General features: G+C 38.3%; 1 protein-coding gene across 12 annotated transcripts in view; it reads right to left on the bottom strand.

Annotated features, from left to right (window-relative positions):
- The window catches only part of kcnc3a (potassium voltage-gated channel, Shaw-related subfamily, member 3a), a 51,630-nt gene extending 37,495 nt beyond the window's left edge, over positions 1–14,135 (bottom strand). For all 12 annotated transcript variants that reach the window (XR_001604465.1, XR_001604464.1, XM_016228969.1 and 9 more), the window contains exon 1: positions 13,495–14,135. Coding sequence is in view for 10 of the 12 variants with exons in the window: in XM_016228969.1 (XP_016084455.1) it covers positions 13,495–14,118 (624 nt within the window). In the remaining 2 variants the exon portion in view is untranslated. The remainder of the gene's footprint in view (positions 1–13,494) is intronic.
- Positions 14,136–18,821: the final 4,686 nt, after the last annotated feature.

Raw genomic sequence — 18,821 nt, 5'->3', positions numbered from 1 at the left:
TACACGTCACGTTTTGGTAACTGTACGGTTCACTTGGAACCTCAACTGAGGTGGTACTAAAAAAGTACCAAGTACCGTACCCCGTGGAAAACCCCCCAAAAGTGAACCGTACCGTGCCGTACCATGCAGTGGAAAAGCGCCATTAGACACGGCTAAGGCACAAGACAAACCAGGCAATGGAAAAGGAACAAATACTCACATCCACAGACAGAGACAGTGAGGGTGAGAATGACTACGAACTGGCAAAGACAAGAGGGCAAGAGGAACTAGGGAGGAAAGCACACGAGGAACAGGTGAGCACAATTAGACCAATAAGGACTAGACCAGGGCTAACAAGAGGGTGTGGTAAAGGGGAAACGAGGAGGGACTAGAAGGACACATGGCTAACAAAACTAAGCCATGTGCTGAAACACAAGACATAGACACGAAAAACAAAAAGACAAGACAAATGGAGTGTCAGGGCAGAATCCTGACAAAAAGGGTAAAAATAGTGTTTCATAATGTGAATTTGGATACATAAAATGCTAGGTATGAAATAAACCTTGGTAAGACAAAGGAATCTATAATTTTATTCTAAAAATGTTTAAAATGTCCTTCCCACCACCACCATTTCCACCACAGAATGTATAGTAAAATGCTTTTGGTAGTACTAAAAACAAAATTCTAATTTATTTTCCACAAAGCCAAAGAAACACTCAGTAGCATGTGTTTTGCCTCTAAAATGGTACAATATATGTCAGGAGAAATACAATAATCAAAAATGGTAACATAGTAAGATTGTCCTAGAAGTGACATAAGATGAAATGGAGAAAAATACAAAGAAAGGAGCAAAAAGTATTTGCCGGTCAAAGGTTTAAGAGAATTAACAAAAAAATTGAATAGGGAAGTACAAGCATGGAACAGTGAGAGAAATACAGTAGGATTAAGAAGAAAAGAAGCAGCATTTCCGACAGAAGATTACAACACACTATTAGCATCAATTAACTGGGATGTATAAAGCCCTACAGACAGGTTCATACTAATCAGAACCCGGTGATGCATACGTGACCTAACTATGCCACAGAGGGAGTGATACTAAGACAGGAAAATAAACTAGCAGAAGCAGGACAGCAAGAGAGAGTGAGTACATCAGAATTCATCAGGAATAGATCAGAACAGGGCAACATAGGAATGGTAATTCAGAAAAGAGAACAAGCAGAAAAAACCCTGGCCTTTATCATGTACACAACGGGAAAAATGAAAAGCAGAATTCAAATCCCAAATGTACAACACACTATTGAGTCAGCTCACCTGCTCCCTACAGTGTATACAAATGAATTCTGTAGCAGCCATAAAAATAAAGTCATTGCTAAATTTTCAGACAACATTGCTATTTTAGGTTTACTGCACATGGATGCAAGTCCCATTGTGTTATTTTTAAGACATAAGCAATTCTGTACAGTCCCAGCTAACACGTTGTTCTCTAAACGTTAGCACAAAAACGTTATGTATACATTGTTCATGAGACCTTTTTTTGGAAACATTTTATTTGAAAGTTCGTCCAACATTTCTACTACTTAAGTTCCCATAATGTTTGCAAAATGATAAAATGGAATGTTCCCTTAATGTTTGCATAACAAAAAACGTTTTTATATATAAAAAAAACTGACATTGAACATTCAGAAATAATGTTTTCATAACTTAATGGAAACATTATAAAAATTTTCTTTTTGTTAGCTGGGGTGACTGCTTCATGTTTCACCCCTAAAGAAATCAAGACTCCATTCATGGCAGTAGCCTTAAAACAAAGTGTATTTTTTACACGGAAAGGGGACAATTCATATTCCAAAACAATTTTCCATATACTGCAACCATATACTGTACCTTACCACACAGTAAACAAAGAGTAGTATTTTCAAGAGAACAGAGAGACAGTAAAACGGACTGAATCAACTTCTGTAGGAAACGTTCAACCCCATAAATGTTTTATTTGAAGTTACCTGAATGGGACACATTGTAATATAAGAAAATGGAGAAGCTTTATGCATTAAAACTGTAGCATTTGAAATTATTTATACACTGTTAGCTCATTTAACACAAACAATACAGATACTTTACATTTAAAGAAATCATTTAGTTGAATTTTCATGGAGTTTAATTAGTCTTTTTTTCGATGAGTAAAACAGGCTTTTATGATCCCAAACATCTGTTTGACTTAAAACAGAATCTGTTTTCTTGTGCACCATACAGTAAATAGCATGTAAGTGTGAATATAATCACAGAGTGTAATGGTCCGTACACTCTCTCAGGTCACATAGCAGTTGTCTGTTTCTGCTCGGTTTCAGCAGCGACTGGGAAGTGTCCAGCATTAGTGCACATGTTGCTGCAAGCCATAAATTCTGCAGTAACTGCAGAGATATTATTAGAGAATCAGACAGAGAGAAAGAAAGATGGAGTGGAACTAGATACTGGGAATGCAGAGGATGTTTGCACGGTAAGGTTCATATGAAACAGCGCCCTCTTTACGTGAGAGTTGAAAGGGCAGGTCTTTGAGGTCTGGCATGGGAAAACTGAGGCCCTGCTGTTCTCCCCATACAGCGCTCATGTTTCTGCCTGTGGTTGCTCCCTGCACCCCGGTCTGTTCTATTCATATCCAGCAGAGCTGTGTGTGAGAGCGAGAGAGAGAAAGACAGAAATCCTGCGCTAACCTCATCTGCTATATGTCAGTGCACTGCAGCATTTGCCTGATGCAACTGCACGTATGGACAAGAATATTGTGGATCACGTATACAAAATACAAAAACACATACACATACACATACACAGGTGAAGACATATTAGGGAACACAGAAGAGCAGTCACCTCTGTCACGCAGGGTCATGTCCAGCATTATTACAACACCTTGCTGGTGACAGAAACAACAACGCCAGCAGCTGTGCAACATTCATGCAGCAAGATGGTAAAAAGCTTAGACCTCATATATTCTACAGGTAAAAGTGTGTATATTTTTCCATATAAAGATATTTGTACCTTAAATTATGATTTTAATACATGAAATTGTTTAAATAAGCATTACAAAATTAGGAAAATCAAAACAATGTCAAAGATAGTTTAATGGGTGTCTGTTTATATTTGTGACAGAAAAAAAGCTCCTTACTTTTAGAAAATCATTGTTAACCTACACTCTTAAAAAATAAAGGTGCTTCACGATGCCATAGAAGAACCTTTTTGTCTAAATGGTTCCATAAAGAACCTTTAACATCTGAAGAACCTTTCTGTTTCACAAAAGGTTCTTTGTGGCGAAAGAAGGTTCTTCAGATTATAAAAAGGTAAGAAAGAGATGGTTCTTTAAAGAAACTTTGACTGAATGGTTCTTTGTGGAACCAAAAATGGTTCTTCTATGGCATCGCTTGAAGAACCTTTTGAAGCACCTTTATTTTTAAGAGTGTACAAGCATTGTCCATTCAAAATTCCCATTATACACTTCACTGAGTACATATCAAGCATATAATGTGGACTGAATATGTTGCTTCAGAAAACGATGAAACCTTATGGCTGTCAAGCAATATGCAAAAGAAACTAATCTGAAAAGTCTTGAAATCTTCGAAGATTCTGAAAACATGTCATATTAGAAAAAAAGGATGATATTAAGGGATGAAATTATTTAGACTGGCATTTAAAAATCAAAAACAGCATTTGAAATTCTTCACACCGCTATAATCAAACTATGTATCAAAGCACCTCTAAATAGACATCAAGTCCATTAAACCTGAAACAAGTTTATTTATATTACTTGACTTTAATGTGACAGAAAAAAGCACTTACTTTTAGAAATTCATTGTTCACCTATAAACACTGTCCTTTCAAAAACATTTTACCACACCATTCACTTTATTCAGTAAAAAGAGGCCAAAAACACACACAAAAAGTCTATCTCTGCAGTCCTTCTTTACTTGAGGGGCTCATGTTTATGATACATGAACATAAAATGCAAACATGTAAGCACGCATAGTTTGGATAGTAAAACTTGCTAATTACAAAAACTTGTAACTTAAAAACAGGAAAAATATGCTTAATATGCCCAATAAAAATCACTGTCACGTGATCAAACAAATACAATATTTATCTTAGTATTTATCTGTTTGGCTGGTAAATCACTCTTCTGCTTTTGTTCAGGTATTAACAAAATGGTTAATTTTGCTATTTAGCCTAAATGTGCAATTCACCTAAATTCACACTGAATTTTTTTTTTCATCCGTCCAATTAAACAATTTTCATTTAAATTAAGTCCAATTAAATTTGTCCAATTCATTCAGCTCCAGTTAAAAAATATAGATGTGAATCATTACCCTAATTTTTTTAATTGGATGAATGAAACTTTTTTTTCAGTGCAGCATATTGTTGGCTCTGTGACAAATTGCTTTTGTTCCTCTGTCGGATTGGTTAAAAGTCTGCTAAATGCATAAATGCAAGTAGAAATTTATTGACAATGGACAACTGACCTTTTTTGCCCCGCAAAATTTCGCTGAAAATGATGATTGTACCTTAAGTCACATTAATACTGTCTTATACTGTATATTATTAGGTCTATGCAGTAATAAATTTCACTTCTGGTTGAATACATTTGCTTCTTGATAAACACTTTTGGTACTGCGTTGGCTTCTCCAATATAAAATCTGGATCCTGAAGCAAAAGCAGTCGAGAATCACTGATCTAATCAAGTGCATACACATCATAAACACGCACACAAGCGCCTCTCGGGGGGTAATCGGTACCACTCAGCGCTTGCGGCTGATCACTGCACTGAATCAGCATGAAAAAAATCAATAGGATCATTTAAATAAAAAACAAAGAGTGGTGGAGAGGATTTAATTATAAATCAATTGATAAATCCATTGACTAAAAGCATCTCATTTAATATGTCAAAAATGTGCAGCTTTCTGCTATACGCATTCCAGAGGACAAGCAGCGGCTTACTGGACAAAATACCTTTTTTGCCCCGCAAAATTTCGCTGAAAATGATGATTGTACCTTAAGTCACATACTGTATATTATTAAGTCTATGCAGTAATAAATTTCACTTCTGGTTGAATACATTTGCTTCTTGATAAACACTTTTGGTACTGCGTTGACTTCTCCAATATAAAATCTGGATCCTGAAGCAAAAGCAGTCGAGAATCACTGATCTAATCAAGTGCATACACATCATAAACACGCACACAAGCGCCTCTCGGGGGGTAATCGGTACCACTCAGCGCTTGCGGCTGATCACTGCACTGAATCAGCATGAAAAAAATCAATAGGATCATTTAAATAAAAAACAAAGAGTGGTGGAGAGGATTTAATTATAAATCAATTGATAAATCCATTGACTAAAAGCATCTCATTTAATATGTCAAAAATGTGCAGCTTTCTGCTATACGCATTCCAGAGGACAAGCAGCGGCTTACTGGACAAAATATCATATTTGGCCACTAATATAATCTGCTAAGCAAGCATGTTAGCGAGACAGAAAGGGAAAGGTAGAGAGGAAAAAAGGGAGGGGAATGTGTTCTGGAACGTCACAGTAATGTATCGCCTCAAGCCCTCTCCCTCTTTTGCCTTACTGCACCATAATGACATGAACCAATGGATACCCAAGGTGAAAAACAGATGGAGGAGGGGCCCGAGAAGAGAAATGGGTGGGAGAAAGTAAAAGAGATGGGAGAGTGGGATGCTGAAACGGTTGCTTGCTAAAGAGAACCCATCCATAATGCAAAAACAACCTATAACCGGCATCAGACCCACTTTGAGTGTGTGTGGAGAGATGCATAAAGGGGTTAGGGGGTATGATGATGGAAACAACAGAAGAGTGCAACACTGATGAAAAGACATCAGATGAATGTCGAGGGGAGACGGAGGGATGTGAAACGCAGAGGAGGGAACGAGCGATACGGGGGGAGGGCGAAGAAGCGAGTGGCATCTTGTTCTGCTGTGTAAGGAGCAGCTCTGTGCGCAGAGCACCGATTGGTTGGGAATTCTATGCAGTGGCTGGTGTGGAGCTTTGTAAAAATGACACGAACACCTGCCAGATCCTCCTCCTCCTTCCTGCAGCACACTGCCGAGGCCGCATAGCACTAGGCTGCCAAGCTGAGATCCCCCCTATATCATCAGCGAGGCTCTGGTGCAGGGATGCTGGGAGCCCCATCTCACACAACAAGCAAGCACTTACAAACACCTACATGGCACAATGATATAACAGCTACAACTGGACGGATGAGAAAGAGGGTTTAGGGAAATAACTGGCAAGGACAAGGTTCTATTGTAGCATATGTGTGGATTCATACTGTACTATATGTTGCTTCAGCTCACCATGAGAGATTTTAGCTACATCAAGCAGTAGAGCCATACTGTAAAAATGTAGTAACACTTTATAATAAAGTTCAGTTTGTTAAAATTTGATTTTGAATAAAATAAAATAAAATAAAATAAATATTAATAAAATGTACACCCCTTGGCTGTTCTCAAAACACTTTTAAATAGAGCCATACTGTAAAAATGTAGTAACACTTTATAATAAAGTTCAGTTTGTTAAAATTTGATTTTGAATAAAATAAAATAAATATTAATAAAATGTACACCCCTTGGCTGTTCTCAAAACACTTTTAACCATGACTTCTTGGTGCTCACTGCTATAGACAACCACTGATCTACATTGAAAAAGTAATAATAATAATATTTTGATGTAACCTAATTTGTCAGGTTGAGTAAGTCAAATAATTCTTTGGACAAAACCAATTAATTTAGATGTAATGTTTTTTTAGCTGAAAAAAACTTTTTACATATAATTTATGAATATACAATTTATATAAGTTAACCAAAGTTAACCAAACATGTAATTTCTGGTCAACTTACATTCATACCTAAAGCATTAGCTTATGTTAATGAATAGAACCTTATCGTTAAAGTGTTACCAAAATTGTTTTGTCAAATAACAAAACTTCGCATGGTAGCATCAAAAATAACTGGTTTTATACAAATCAAAAACATTTCAATATTTAATATGACTGAATCAAATGTATTGCTTTGTTGCAAGAACAAACAATTTTTTTAAAAGCCAGGTAGATATTTATCAGGTAGCTTTAGTCCATATTCACTGAGTGATTCAGTTCATCTGAGTGATTTTCAGAAGCTGATGTAGGGTAAAACTCTATTAGGCATCTCTGATTAGCATAAAACATGCAAGATTGCCTCTTGCTGTGAGGTGTACATGTGTGATGTCATCTTCTACGGAGGCCATATTGCTCATATTGATCTCTCACTGTCAGCTGAACTGCTGAGTGTACATGAATGAGACTGTGAGAGAGCATGTATATGTGTGACAGTGTTTGATTAGATGGATAATGTGATTAAATGAGGAAAATCAGAAGATGAACGATATAAGACAAGACAAAAAAGTGGACAGAGAGAGAGAGAGAGTACTGCCGCAACAGCCATCTGGGATAAGAGCAGGACAAGCTGTGCTCCACCCTCAACCCATCTCCATGTCCCTCTCTCTCAAGATCTGGCAGGACACCAGGGTGGGGAGAAGGCCAGAGCCCTGGAACCCCAAGGAATCAGCATCTGGTACCTCCACCAGCCAGAGAAAGAGAGAAAGAGTAAGAGAGAATATGTTTGAAAGAGAGAGAGAGAGAGTAGTTTTTGTCTTAAATATATCTACATCTTTTAATACATTTTTAAAAAAAAATGTCACTGAACATAAAATAAATAAACACATTTGTTTCTAACTACATGCATGTACCAGGAACAGTATAAAGTTTTACAAACTCTCACATTTTACTCTCAGATCATTACGTCTTATGGTGTTCATCTTTAAAAACGTCTTTTCTCCTTCTAGCAGCTCACCCTGACTGGATGGGCCTTGGGCCATATCATCTTCCAGTCAGACACCAGAAGTGTTAAAGTTCAATTAAAGTCTTATTCTGTGCTGTTTTTGTTAACTATATATATATATATATATATATATATATATATATATGAGAAATATCACTCGAGTACGAGAGTGATTCTGAGTTTATACAACAGTTCGACAGAACATGTGTGTAATTAAACAAGAAACAACGGAGTGCCTAATAAAACCCTCTTTTGTGCGGAACTACTTCCTTCCGCCACGGATTCAAAGCTCAAGTTGACAGTTAAACATATTATATATATATATATATATATATATATGAGCAATATCGCTGTGAGATATGGCTGTATATCGGCATGGCTGTGATTCGGCCAAAAAACAAAATTACTAAAACGTAAACTAATTAAAACAATATTATTCTTATTCTTGATCTTATTTCAGACTTTTTTTTTCATAATGAAAATGAGGCCAAACTTCCACAAGTTATGGTGGGTTTTCAGAGTACATTAAGCTTTTGTCTCAAAACATCAAGCAAAATTTGACTAATATTTGATGAAAATTGGACAAAATCAAGCTTGATGTAGCTGTACCCTAGCGGTTAGTGCATGTGCTTCTTACAAACTGTGCCGTGGCAATTATGCAGGAGATTCTGATTTACCCCTTTACAGCTCTTTGTTTCACCAACAACATCCTGCACTCTTTACTGTCAAGACAACAACAAAAAAAGTCACCAAAATTAAGTAGAAAAGAAAAGTAGAGTGACTTTGAACTAAAAAAACAACAACAACTACCTGGCATGCCTTGGAGTGTTAGTCCAGTAACAGACAGAAGCAAACACCAGCACTGAGGTCATGCGGAGTGTGTACTCTTGATCCCCCTGATAACCACCACATGGACACAAATAATGATAGAGGACAGAGGCTAAAGGAAATTTAACAAGACATTAATGGCAGCGTACGGTGACTTGGTAAGTGCATATCATTTGTAATAAATGAAGGTTAAAATGAAGCACATGGTCCAGGTGAAGAGAAAAACAAACAAGCAAAGGCCAGAAGACAAATCTTTCACTCAAAGTGCACACTTGCTGCACAGAAACAAGAAAAACAAAAACATTTAAAGTACAACGTGAACATAAAATTAACTGTCAATCATTATTCTTTTTAAGTGTTTTTTATATTGGGCTTTTTTTTGCCATTTTATTAATTTAGTTCTAATACTTTTCTTGTGCACATATTTAAATGTACAGATTAAATTCTTCTTTTTTGACTTAAAGCAAATAATGAATTGATGTTCAAAGTGTTTACAAGACAAAACCAATTTGACATTCATTATAAAACAGGCCAATGTAATTCAACACTCTCATGTTACATCAATATGTATCTTAGCAAGCATGCTTCATTCATGGAACAATATCCCATACAGCCTGATGTTATGTCTCACACACACACACACACACGCGCCATTCGCGTCCGGTGTAGACATCGTGTAAGACCCCCCGTTAATCAATGTGCTATTCAAAGCTGAGCTGATATGCATCTTCATTACTTCAATTGTAAAAAAGCTAATAACCTCAAACATACGACCTCAAATAAGATGAATGTAATTTTGTACATCTTTATTTTTTGTTTTTTTAGCATTTGAATTAAAATCTTGGTAATATAACTACATTTATATAATTGTAGAACTTATTGGGGCCCCAATGGAAGTTTTTTGAGAACCTTGTTGAGAACCACTAGAATAGAGCATTTCTACAATTGATCATGTTTGCGTTTGTGTTATGCAGCATCCACACCACTAGGTGTCAGTATGCATCCAATGGCAAACATAAGCCTGCATAACATAAACAAAAATAAATAAACCAATCAGCTGTGTGCACCTTTAAAGCAAATATTTGATCTAATTCAGCAAACATGCGTCATCCATCTTTATTCTTTCACTGTCCTTGGTTACAATTAGTTGTTTACATATAGCAGCTAATGAATAAAAAGTCTTGCATAAACACAGGAAATAGCTTACTTCTGCATTTAAAAAATAAGGTGGATAAACACTGTATCTACAAAAAATAAATGTAAATAAAAGTAATTGTCTATAGTACTAAAGTATAGTCTATAGTAAATAAAAGAATAAATGCCTATATTAGTGTCAAAGAAAATGTATTGTTTTACCTAATATTTGTTTGCTTTGTATTTTTATGCTATCTTATCAACATGCTAATGATGAACTCCATTAAAATAAATTGTAAATTGAGTTTCCCGAAAGCAACGAGTAAAGTTCTGCATTTGACCTGTAAACTAAAGCAGCCTGCTAAACACAATAAAAATAATGTCAGTGGGTCAGAAGAGTTAACGTCCCGTTGGGCCCACATGGACATCTGGAAGGTGTGTAGGGCTGAAATACAAGGCTTTTCTTTTCTGTTTTTAGTCGACTGTCCCCCTGTGACCAACGAGTGCTCGAGGGAATGGGGTTTTCCATTTGCCCAGTTAACAAAAAGCTGAAGAGGTGCAGAGTTTGACTAAAATGAGACGGGGTTCTGGACATTGCTGGGCATCCTAAGATTATTTTGGCAGTATAGTGGTTTTGCTATGAAAAAAACCAAAAACAAATGTAGGTGGTTTCACACTGATAACTCGTTGGCTCTGGTATCAGCTAGTCTTCAACACCTATTTAAAATTCAAAGTAGAAGTGCTGCAGTGCATATGGACCCATATATGCACATATATAGACTTCAGGGTGGATGACCGGCTCACTGGGATGTTAATGTAGTCTAGTTTAGAAAAGTCAGAAGCAAACAAAATCTCGAGCCAGGAAAAGATGTCTTGTAAAAGCAAATACGCTGCAACTCGAACGGACTCATTCACCGGCAAGCTGGACAGTGGCCAGTGAAGGAGGGTGAAAAAAGCACACTGCGACTGTAGATTCAAGCGCATCCACCGCTCTACCTCTCATTCACCAATTTATTGGTCTCAGCGTGACTGGTTCAGTAAGCTTTATTATCACGCACGTTGCTGCTGCAATGTGTGGCCAGAAGACATGTGCGGTACAGATACTGCATAAAACCCAAGTTGCCCTGGTGGTTCGGTTAAGCTTTTGCTGCCAGGATTGTGTAAATGAAGAGTACAGGAGAAAGAGGGGCCTGCTTGATACTGAGAGGAGCGAGATCTTGTCCCACATATCTCCTCATTTTCGTACTATATTTAGAGGTTAAAAGGAAAGCATCCAAAGGAATCTGATTACACTCAATGTGTTGAACACAGAGGGATGCTGTGGTCTATGTGGCCCTTGAGGATGCACTTCAAACGTGTTTGCAATGACTAAATCAAATGTTGCAAAAGAAGCAAGGAGTAATATTCACTTGCCAATGCACACAAGGAGCGGCACGCATTTCAAATAGTTTCAGGTCCCTGGAGTCCTGACATTGAATTATTTTTTGTTATATTTGGCATCACTATTCAGCATTCAGTGTCACTACCTGTTTACAAACACCTGGTATGGAGACAGTACTATACGACGGGAATGGAATATTTGTGCAATTGGGAAATCCAGCGTAAGCACTGAAAAAAAATCATTCTGATCATTTTTTCCCCCAGTTTCACACAAAACCTTCCCTCTATGCATTCATTCATTCAAAATTTTGACAAAGGATTTGAGCCAAAAAAATTTTTATTCATACTAGGAATTAAATATTGGTGAGGTGAACAGTTTTTAAGACACTTAATTTGATTAGAACATAACTAGAGATCTTTTTGTCCTTTACATAAGGAAGATCAAATGTTTGCAGGTATGCTACACACACAAATAGGATATTATATATATATTGGGAACTTAAAATTGGTAAGGTGAATCGTTTTTGTTAAGCCACTTTGATTAGAATAGAATTAGAGTACTAGTGCTGGCAATGCAGTTAACCTCGGGAAAATCACACATGTGCAACAGCCATTCAGCCTTTCAGCACAGATCCGGTAGTGACGTCATATTTGTTCTGGTGACAGTACAATCAAACATAGACATACAGGCCGATATGAATATGATACACAACAATGCTGTCTAAACTGGGAACTCGCTAGGATTTGAGACACAGCAATTGATCCAGCGTTGATCTACTAAAACTTTACTCATGTAAAAGCAATTATTTAGTGATGAGTATCATGAAAAATGCAAAGCCACAAAGCAATTGTACATTTCTAAATACATACTGGACCGTCCACCTGAGGAGAGGTGAATTGTGACATTAATTAAAGGCTTTCTGCATATATATATATATATATATATATATCTTCTAACATAAAAAAAACTAAATTTGCAAGGTAATGCAGTTCATAGTCAAAACTCAATAGTGCCCACCTCAGGGTAAATGCCCTGGTGACGTTCAATATCGTAGGGGTCTGCCAGGTACCGTTCTGCAGTATGGACAACAGCGAAATTACAAACACTTTTGCGCATGCGCAATGACTGGCGGATGAGATATGAATGTGTGTTTATCTTAATTAAGGGTTTATTTTTGCGATAATGACCATCTGACTGATAATTATTCGTCTCGCTAGATGGATACCCAGCAAGTTAATGGACATCAAATGTTTTTTATTAAGACAAATTTGATCGCTGGATGCTGCGACTGACGAAGTAGAATCAACAAGGCTTTTGTATAGCAGGAAGCCAAGTATAAACTGAATAACAATGTTCTTCAAAGCATTAAAGCAACTTTTCGGTTTTGGGGTCGAAAATGGGGAAGTCGTGGCCTAATGGTTAGAGAGTCGGACTCCAAAGGTTGTGGGTTCGAGTCTCGTACCGGCAGGGATTGTGGGTGGGGGGACTGAATGTACAGCGCTCTCTCCCACCTTCAATACCACGACTGAGGTGCCCTTGAGCAAGGCAGGCACCGAACCCCCAACTGCTCCCCGGGCGCCGCAGCATAAATGGCTGCCCACTGCTCCGGGTGTGTGTTCACGGTGTGTGTGTTCACTGCTGTGTGTGTGCACTTTGGATGGGTTAAATGCAGAGCACTAATTCCGAGTATGGGTCACCATACTTGGCCACATGTCCCTTCACCTTTTTTATTTATTTATTTATTTATTTTTAAAGGCGCGACAAAGTACTGACTGCGCATTGTTAACAGGTGTTGTGCTCAATTCTGACCCCTGCCAGATTTTTACTTCCCTAGTATTGGTAGATTTAGGGTTAGGTGTGTGGGAGGGGTTAGGATTAGGCAATTAGATAGCGATTTCAACGAGAGGGGTAATCATTTTGCAGGGGGTCGAAAATGGGCACAACACCGGCAAATAATACGCATGGAGAGAGTGACAGCTAGACAAAATACTGCATTTATCAGAGAGAGTGACAGAGAAAGGGTCCACATAACGAACCCGAGTCCTTTTCTCTCCGGAGTCCGAACGTAGCTAACAAACTTTCCAAAAGTTTACAACTTGTGCAAAGTAGGCCTACGCCAGTGAGTGGACTATTCCGACTCTTGCGGACCAGTTCATGATTCTAGCCTACACGAGAAATATACAGTCAAATAGTAGCTGAACAGGTAACATACATGCCATACTACAAAAAAGTGAGCTCAAAACTGATACAGACACCACGTTTAAAAAGTAAACTAACAAGATGCCGGTACACTCACTCACCCTGGCGTATTTCGAGGAGTAGGGGTCCTCAAACAGCGCCCACATGAAGGGCTGCCAGGTACTCCACCGGCTGCGGTTGCGACCATCCTCCTGTAGACACAACCTCTTCAAGTCCCCGTCCGCACCACCCGTTAGCGCCGGGTCGTCCTCTGGCAGGTCCGGCTCGGGCGTCTCGAAGCTGTCCAGCGCTTCCTCGGCGTCCCGATGCTGTCGGTAGTTCATCCAGCAGCAAGCCTCCACGTCCGTCTCGTCGATACCCCAGAACGCGAGCTCCTCCTCGAAGAGAGGACCGCAGACATCGTTGGGACAATGCAACTTCCCTGTGCGGTAATAGTTAAGGATGAAAGCAAAGGTGTTGGGGTGACGGTCAAAGAAAAACTCGTCGGATTTTGGGTCATAGTCAAAGTTACTAAACGCATCTGGCTCCGTGAGCCAGGACAAGCGGGTCCCAGGCAGCGTCTTCAGTGTGCTGCGGTACGTCTCGTGCCGAATCCCCCCGCAGTTTATCACTATTTTCTCGCTGTCTGACGGACAAGTCATGTCTGCGCTGTAACATGCTTTGTTGGACGACTTGTTCCCACCCGTGCGCCCTTTGAAAGAGGAGACACACACCGAACTGAGCATAGAGGAGCAAGGGGAGGGAGAGGAGGAGAGAGAACCGAGCGGGGAGGGAGGGAGGAGGAGCCTGCGGTGGGAGAACAGAAGAGATGAGAAAATTAGTGATGCTCACACTTTTATACATTATCAAACTTGTCAAAGTAACCTGCTTCTAACTCATCACATCATTAGTTCTTGCACCAGTTACTAACGGCTTTGTACAACTGCAGGAGGTACTACATTCTTAAAAATAAAGCTTCTTTATTTGCTTTTATGGTTCCGTGTAGAACCATGAATCATTTCCATTGCAGCATTCTTTATAGTGGAAAAAGGTTCTTTAGAAAATTAAATTGTTCTTAAAAAAAAGAGGCTCTCTTAAGAACTGCTCACTGAAAGGTTCTTTGGGGAGCCCAAAAAAACTGTTCTTCTATGGCATTACTGCAAAACCCCCTTTGGGAACCTTTATTTTAAAGAGCACTAATATGTACTGTTTAGGGGTAAATGTACAAAGGTGTACCTTTCAAGGGTAGGCCTACTGCCCCAGTTTTGTAAAGTGTAGGTGGTGCAATGCAATGTCAATCTAGATTTTGTAAAAACACCTATTAAAATTTACAAGAAACTGCAAATATTAGGGCCACTGTCTAGGGCAAACACGAATATCATATACCTAAGGTATTTTATGGTATAGTCTATTCACTGGGCTTGGAAAAGAGAGGGCCTGTCCATAAAAAACTGTCAAAATCTTTGGCAACAGCCCTAGCCAACATACAAAATCAGATGAATGTTAATGCAGGCATATGGGATAAGCATTTTAATGAAGGAGTGAGTTCAATATACGTTCACGTGTCACATAATAAACAGGAAAGAGACGCCTCCTCCTCTGCAATGCCCACCCATCATTCCTTACCATCTTTTACCATCACTCAGCTCTCATGTCCCTCAATTCACTAAAACACTCTGCTCAATTACAGCGAAGGGAGATGAAAATGACTGAATGTTTCACAGCCACCCCCCTCACCACACCATACTCTGAGTGTATCCAATAGAAAGAGGGAGAGGAGGAAAATGAGAGCAAGAGAAAGGGTGGGAGGAAGAGGGAGAAAAGCTAAAGGCAGAACGATTATTTGCTGAGCTACACAAAATAGAGAGAAAAGACTGCAGAGTATTAACTCTTACACTATCTCTCGCTCTCTCTCTGGGCAGTGCTAATGTTATACAGATCATTCAGTACAGTCTTTGTACAGTATTAACCTTGGTTGTAGACGTAAAATCCAGAAAATCGTAATTGTTTGAGTGTGCAAACTTCAAAATTACAATATACTATTAAAAAGGGTTAGATTCACATAACCTCTCATATGCACATTCATATTTTCACTGCATTACACTGAGCAAGTGCTTTAAAAACTGAATGTCTTTATTCATAGCTGTAGTGAAACAAATGAGTCCTGGCTCTCTTTTTCCAATCAAAATGTCCCATTTTGGAAATATGGAGCAGGGACGTTATTATCTTTTTCTCTTGGGGTCGTCGTGCACTGTAAAAAGTGATAACGGGCCATTTGTAGTTGATTTAACCTTTAAAAATGACTTTTGTTAGTGTGACCTAATGTAGGCAAATGGACTCCCTCATGTTAAATAAGGGTTTTAAATGTAATAAAACATGTTAATTTAGAAGGTACTACATGAAGCAATTTTTACTATTGCATAGCAAAAATTGTTTTTTACAGTGTAGAAGGGTCCGATTTCACCGACCAATGTCCTTCTCCCATGTTTTGCTGTGTTGTCGCTTCTGGCTTTCACAATAACTCTCCTATATCTGTTCCTCTTGTTTGGCTGTGCTGCATGGCTGCTCCATACATATCTGTCAAACTGTCTTCCCTTATTACTTATCCACTCTTATCCATTCTCCTCAGCTCACTCTTTCTCTTGCTTTCCCTTATGTCCCCCTGTGATTAACAGTTGAAACAACAAAGATCACAGGAGTATGAGAAATATAAGAAGGAGAGAGGCTGAATCATATGAAACAAGGTAAACGCATTCACTGCTTTTCTAAATTGACGTATGGTTTCTGCTTTCAGCACCATGGACAGTGCATGGGTTTCAGTTAATCATTTAAAACCGTATAAGAACTGGAAATACAGCAAAAAAATGAGCAAAACATTTTATAACAGACATAAAATTAATAATACTAAATAAAATACAAAAATATCTCACAAATAATATGTAATAATAATCATAATAATATAAAGTCATAACAAAAAAAATTAATAATAATATTACAAAAAATCAACTAACAACTGTGCTGGTGTTACACTGCTTTTCCAATCTGTATTCTCATAGCACTTAATTATATATAACTAAATCACTTAATTATATATAACTAAATCATCCAAAGTGGAAACACTATCAAAACATCCCTATGTTTGTCTCGGACACAATATTAGCTAAACCAGTGCTGTTTTTGCAAGGTGTTTAAATATGCCAAGCATGTGGTGGTGAAATAAATAACTATAAGGATCACAAAAGGGGTAAATAAATAAATTGATGAATAGGAAAAACTGAAACTGAGAGGAAACTGTGGGGGGGGGGGAGAGTTGTGCTGACAAAGCAAAAAAAAAAAAAGGCATCTTACAGTGACAGCATTGAGACGTGCATGACTATATTCCAATATCTAGCACTAACAGTGTTCTTAAGATACACCATCCAGTCTCAGCTCTCGTTAAAACCTAATTAATAAAAGTGCCCTCTCCGGTTAATTACCATCCCTTTATAGTCCCCCATTAAGTACTCAGGGAATGAAGCCGGAGAGAGATGGGATATAATTTGTGTTAAGCCAAATCACACATGAACTTGATGGAAACTATTCTTAGCGGTGGGAAAGAATGGAGAAGGGGGAAAACAAAGAAAAGAAGAAAAAAAGGAATTGAAAAACAGACGGAGGACAGAGAAGGTCAATACGGGGGTAATCTCAGGTGATGTGTAAGGGTCAAACTTTTAGGAAGGGGTGTATTTGTAAGGATGCAAAATCATGGAAAGGCATCAGCTGGAGGGAGAGTACAGGGTTTGAAATAAGGCACTGCCAATGGGATGTGAGTGAGTGAAGGAGGGAGGGAGAAAGGGAGGGACCAGAAGCTGAGAGAAACCAAAAGAAAAGTTTAACTAGTATGTGATAAGATGAGAAAGTGTAGAGGAAGAGGAACAAAAGTATTGTTTATAGATCAGTAGTTCTCAACCAGTTCAGGGCTCAGATTATATATTAAGACAGTTAAAAGTAAATAAATGTCCAATACATATATTAATATTATAAAATAGTTAAAGCACAGTCACAGTCAACAATTTCAACAACAAAAGACAAAGTGAAACGTTTTCTCCTCCGTTTTAATACCTGATTTAAACTATTTTTATTGGCTGTATTTAGCAGTTTTAAATGTTATTATCTGGAACCCATTTTTTGAGAGCCACTTCAGAACCAGTGTTAGAGTATTAGCAAAAGATATAGGGGTCATTGAAGGATGAGAAAAGCTCCATCTACAGTCAGCATAAACTTTCTAGACTTTTGTTCGCATTTGATTGTAGATAACCACGCCATTGGGTAGGGAGTGATGATGCAACCAAAAAAATAAAATGCTTATGTAGTGTTTAGAACGAGAACACTGAACTACAGAAGGGCATACATTTGGCTACTCTGTTTCAAATAAAACAGAAGCAGGGGAAAAAAGAGTGGGCATACAGGAATAATTAAGGTTTGATATTTATGCAAACATAGTGAACTGAAAATACACCTACATACTCAATAACATATCAAGGTGATGTGTGACTGTCTGAAAAAAAAAAAAACCCAGACACAATCATTGTGGGAGATGAAACGTCCATGTATTTGTTGGACTGACAACTCAAAATAAATGTAACATACCAGAAAAACCTTTAAAATCCATTTAAAAATAAAGCTAAGTGCCTAGCTAAGTAAACGAAACACAAAGTTGGTGTGGACGATTTGTAATTGTGTCAATCTTTGATTATGTGACAAGTAACGGGCAACTTTTGTTTTGACTTGTACCGTCCGACACTCAATGAGCGTACTGTTGCCATGGTTACCTCCTCAGGCAAATTGGAATTCTGTTCTCGAACGTCTATTTAGCATATTCTGACTAAAAGTTGTAATGTGACTTTTATGGTTAGCAAAAGGCTGTTATATCGTACAAACGCTTATATGCGAAAAATAAATACCCCTCTCTCCTTTTCCCAAATCTTAATTATGGTGGTTAGACCAAATATCCCAGCCATAATTCGCACACGGGTTTAAGTGGCAAAACAAAGTAGACCTGCCTACTACTTGTTGAGTCCGTTGACTGGCAGAGGCAGAGGCAGGGGGTAGGCAGGCCTGCTTTGCATCAGTACAACGGGCACACAGACAGAAACACTCGGAACAGAAGTGATATTTTGTCACTTGTACACAAGATCACGACACAGACACAGCACAAACACCTATATTACATACTTACTCGCTTTGGGTCTGGCTCTGTTCGCGTGCGTGCAGTGTGCGTGTTACTGAGCACACACACATGAACACACAAACTGCACAAAAATGCTATGTGGAATTTACTACGTTTTCTGACCGAACGGAGGGATCCTCGTCTCGTGGGTCCGAATGACTGTGCAGAAACCTAAGATTTTGTTCTCTATATAAAATGGCTACAGTTGTGAATAATGCAATATATTCTTGCTACAACACC

Source organism: Sinocyclocheilus grahami, unplaced genomic scaffold, assembly GCF_001515645.1.
Source record: "Sinocyclocheilus grahami isolate Dianchi unplaced genomic scaffold, SAMN03320097.WGS_v1.1 scaffold346.1, whole genome shotgun sequence".
Taxonomy (NCBI): Eukaryota; Metazoa; Chordata; class Actinopteri; order Cypriniformes; family Cyprinidae; genus Sinocyclocheilus; species Sinocyclocheilus grahami.
Note: the sequence above shows the minus strand (reverse complement) of the source record. Positions and strands in the feature narration are given on the sequence as shown.